Source organism: Chrysochloris asiatica, unplaced genomic scaffold (genome assembly GCF_000296735.1).
Source record: "Chrysochloris asiatica unplaced genomic scaffold, ChrAsi1.0 scaffold00219, whole genome shotgun sequence".
In the NCBI taxonomy this organism is placed as follows: Eukaryota; Metazoa; Chordata; class Mammalia; order Afrosoricida; family Chrysochloridae; genus Chrysochloris; species Chrysochloris asiatica.
In genome coordinates this window covers 1,041,216-1,045,855 of record NW_006408737.1, presented here as the reverse complement: position 1 = coordinate 1,045,855, position 4,640 = coordinate 1,041,216, and the positions used below count along the sequence as shown (strand labels likewise).

The window sequence follows — 4,640 nt, the reverse complement described above, 5'->3', positions numbered from 1 at the left end:
CAGGTCTCTCTTCATGAAGAGCTGCTGGTGGGGTAGCAGGGATATAGGTAGAAATGAGGGAGTCAACGAAAAATGGCTCTTTAAGTTTAGAAATGTGGGGATAGAGAGTTTGTAATTAAGATAATGGAATAGGGCTGAATTATACTTGGCCCTCCTCAAGATTTTTCAGCATTGGACATTAATTTGCTTTTTGGGCAATTATTTGTGTTCCATCTAATTATTTTCCCAATATTGATTTCACTTAGTTTGTCATTTATTTTCTTGATATAGATATAGTACATAGAGATCTAAAACTGGAAAATATAATGGTCAAAAGCAGCTTTATTGATGCTAACAATGAAATGAACTTAAACATAAAGGTAAGGAATGAGAAATTATGGTAACTATTTTCCATAAGTAGTTTGATAGCAAAGTAGGAAATTGCATGCATGCCCTTTTTAGATATATGCTGGTAGCTTTTGAGCAGTGAGAATATAAAAGGTTTGGGCTAAAAAAAAGTATTTCATAAAAGAGGTTGTGACTGATAATAACTTTACAAGTTAAATGGTGCTACTGAATGCTTTTTTAAAGTACGTATTCATTTGGATAATTCTAAATCATTAGCTAATAGCAAGCAAACAGATGCTCTGAATTCTAATTAATTTCAAAATTATGCTTGATAATTTGATGTAAATGTGTTACAGATTTAGAGAAAAGCACACCTATGCTGTTCCTTTGACTGTACTCAAATCTGTATTACTCATTGAAGAATTTCCTAGGTATTAATATGTATGTCCTAAACACAATTAATGTACCAAGCAAGTGTTTATTCTTAAAGATTTTACTCAAATTAAATGTTCTTTAATATTGCATAAATGATAGGATACGTTATTTATTACTTAACATTTTAATAGTGGCTGCTTAAAACACATCAATGTGTTAATTTAAAAATACAATGTTTGTGAATAACTTGCTTTGTTGCAGAAACGAAATCCCTGTGTAATATAAAAAGGTTTAATAGCATTGTTATTTTACTAGAGTAAAAAAATAACTTTATAAACTCCATGAGGGCAGGAATTGTTAATCTGCTATTCACTGTTGTACCTGGAGTAGTAGTACCTGAAACACGTTATGTGTCTAATTAATGTTTGGTGAATGAAAGAATAAATGTTCTTCAGAGAATTTAGTTGCTTTATCAAACTTTTTGTCTATTGATATCTGTGTAGATTTTCTGTGGAGAAAGATGTGTCATAATTTCCAAGTGGAATATTTGTGGAAACTCCTGGAGAAATTATTTAATCTATATAAAATAATGATAACATCACATGTTAATTGTTGTTGTTGTTGTTATGTGCCATCGAGTCGGTTCCGACCCATAGCGACCCTGTATAGGGTTTCTGAGGGTGTAAATCTTTACGGGAGTAGAGAGCCTCATCTTTCTCATGTTAATAGACACATTTAAAAAATTTTTTTATAAGGCACTGGAAAGTTAGCATTCAGTGACTATGGTCCAGGAACCTATCTTTAGTTGCTTGTTCAATAAATATGCCTGCTTTTCTGCTTTCAACCCAAGGCCGTTCTAACTTGGGAGACAGACCAAGGGCACGTACTAAATGTTTAATGACCAAGATTTAGAACTGAGCAGAAAGACTTCAGTTGTAGCATTAGACCTCCAGTGTATTTGTAGCTATACTGTGGGTTCCCTCACCCCTATTAATTTGTTGTAGTGTTTAATAGTGTAGTAATTATTGTAGTTAGTATACTCTGGAAACACAAAGAAAATAATAATAAAGGAAAGATAGTATTTATCAATCTTAAATAACTATAAAAATAATGGAGTTTTAGTGACTGACAAAGATGATGATTTGCATTTCAGCATGCTTTAAACAGGGACATAGTTTGAGTATCAGAATAACAAATGATAAGCATTCTAAGGCCAGAATACATTTTATAATGAAAGAACTTTAAAGAACACACCACCAAAAAAACAAGACTTTAACTGACAAAAGTTAAATCTTTTAAAAGTTAAACATCTTTCAAGATGTTACTTCCTATGTTGAATTGATAAAAAAAAAAAAAAAATTAAAGGGCATGAGCAGTCAATGTCATGGTTTTTTCCTGAAGATTTGAGAGAAGCGAGCTTCCCTTTACCAAGTTTCTTCTCCACACAGGAGGATGGGTGGAGAGAGAAAAGCAAGTCCCTTGTCCTCACCTAAGAATCCCTGCGTTAAATGCAGTTATGATGCAGTGAAAATCCTGTCGTGAGAATCAGTGGTATGTAAACAGGTGACTGTGCACACTGCCTTCTTCTAGGTGACTGATTTTGGTTTAGCAGTGAGGAAACATGGTAGGAGTGAAGCCATGCTGCAGACTACATGCGGGACTCCGATCTATATGGGTAAGTTAGTAGACTTACAACACAGTTGTTTGTTTTCTCTTTTTGGTATGTGTAGAAGTTGTTATTGTTAGGTGCTATTGAGTAATTTCCATATCATAGCAACTCCATGTGACAGAATATAACTGCTCCATGGCTGTAAGCTTAATGGGAGCATGTCACCAGGTCTTTCTCCTGCAGAGCCCCTCCGTGGGTGGGTTCTTCCTGCCAACCTGTTGACACTACCAACGATCCTTATGTATCTAAGTAGAATAACTAATATGGATTAAAAGTTGAGGTCTTTTCTTTTATTTCTATTTATTGTGAATTGAGGGAAGATTTTCAGAGCTGATCAGTTTTCCATTCAGCAGTTCATATACATTTTGTTTCATCTCATTGACACAATGTAACATCTCTTATCCCACGTCCTCCTGTGTTTCCTGTTTCCATTCCTCCTTTCCTAACCTTTTAGAACTTTATCCTTGGGCAAATGCTGTTCAATTCTGATAGCATTTGTTTTATGTATCTTGAGGCTCTTTCATTGGGTGCGTAGATATTTATTATAGCTATGTTCTCTTGTTCAGTTAACCCTTAAATCATTAAATCATTAGTTAACAACCTTCATTGTCTCTTTTGCTACTTTTGCCTTAAAATCTATTTTATCAAAAATTAATATTGCTACTCCTGCTTTTTTTGTTTGCCATTAGCTTGATACATTTTTTCCATCCTTTGATTTTTTTGTCTGTTTTTGTGTATAAATTGTGTATCTTGTAGACAAAATATTGATGAGTCCTGTTTTCTTATCTATTACTCTACCCTTTGTCTCTTGACTTGTGCATTTAACCCAGTTTCATTTAGTGTGATCATTGATAGGTATGAATTAATTATGGTCATTTTGCTGTGTGGTTTCTGTGTGTGTGGTGCTGCTGTTTCCTTTGCTTCACATAATTTTCTGTGTTGAGATCATTTTCATTTTGAGAATTTTTTTGTCTACTTGTTGCTGTTTTAGTGTGTATTAAATATTTATTATTTACCTTGTTTATTTTTCTGAGGTTTCTTAATTTTCTTTGAAATTACTTATAATTTATTAATTTCTTTCCAAGTTTAAAACAGTCTATTCTACCTTGAAATTGACTTGACTTCCTCTTTACTCAGAAGTTCTGTATCTACTTTATTCCCTCTTTTACTCTGTAGCTGTTTTCATTGACAAATTGCTTTCTTGTTTTCCCATTTTCAATTGTGTAGGTTTGTTTTACTTTGTTGTTGTTGTTAAGTGCCATCAGGTTGGTTTCCCCTTCTGAATGACCTTGTATAGGATTTCTGAGGCTGCAAATCTTTGTGGGGGCAGAAAATCTCAATTTTCTCCCATGAAGTGACTTGTGGGCTCGAACCACTAACCTGTGGCTACAGTCAAGTGTTTATCGTCTAGAGCCACCACACTCCCTTTTTTTTTTTTTTTTTTTACTTTAGATGCTTCTATTCTGGCTTGCCCTCTGGGTGATGTTGTTATATATGTTAATCTCAGGTGTTGTCTGCTGTTGTTGGCTGTCTCAAAAATTCCCTTTAGTATATTTTTTTAGAGTTGGGTTTTTTTGTTTGTTTGTTTTTTATTTCAAATTCCTCTAACTGCTGTTTATCTAGAAATGTGTTCATTTCACCATTATGTTTGAGGGATAGTTTTTCTGGGTATATAATTCCTGTTGACAGTATTTTCCTTTTCAGAGTTTTATATATGACATCCCATTGACTTCTTGCCTGCATGGTTTCTGCTGAAAAATCAAAGCTTACTCTTTTTTTTCAAGTTTTTATTGTGAGGTTTACGTGGGAGAACATCAGCTTTATACTCATCCTATCATATTTCATTTCATTGCAATGATTACAGTCTCCTCCATGTATTATCAAATAACCCCAAAGGGTACATACACCACACAGACAACCCCACCTTCCCCCCCGGCCACCAGCATACAGCCCTTCTCCCTCCCTGAGTCCAGTGTACCCAGCCACTCCATCTGTCCATGTCATCTCTGTCTCCATCCCTGGCATCACTGCCTTTCTGGGTAGGGTCCCGTTTTCTGTTCTTCTCGCTTGATGGTCCCAGGGACCTCCGCTCCTGGACTGCAAAATCAATCACTCTCCTCCTTTTGTCATAAAACATCTACCTCTATATTTCCTAGCCTCATAGTCAGACCAGATGGCAATTATTCATTATTGTACCACAAGAGTCTTATCCCCATTTCCATTTAGCAGCCCGGTCCCAACGGATTGGAAATCACTCAGTGGTGATTCT

The 4,640-nt window shown here is 35.0% G+C and overlaps 1 protein-coding gene across 1 annotated transcript in view; it reads left to right on the top strand.

Moving 5' to 3' along the window:
* Nucleotides 1-4,640, top strand: part of STK33 (serine/threonine kinase 33) — a 142,212-nt gene that overhangs the window by 28,430 nt on the left and 109,142 nt on the right. Inside the window, exons 6-7 of the mRNA XM_006873024.1 lie at nt 271-359; nt 2,293-2,377. Coding sequence (XP_006873086.1) covers nt 271-359; nt 2,293-2,377 — 174 coding nt within the window. The remainder of the gene's footprint in view (nt 1-270; nt 360-2,292; nt 2,378-4,640) is intronic.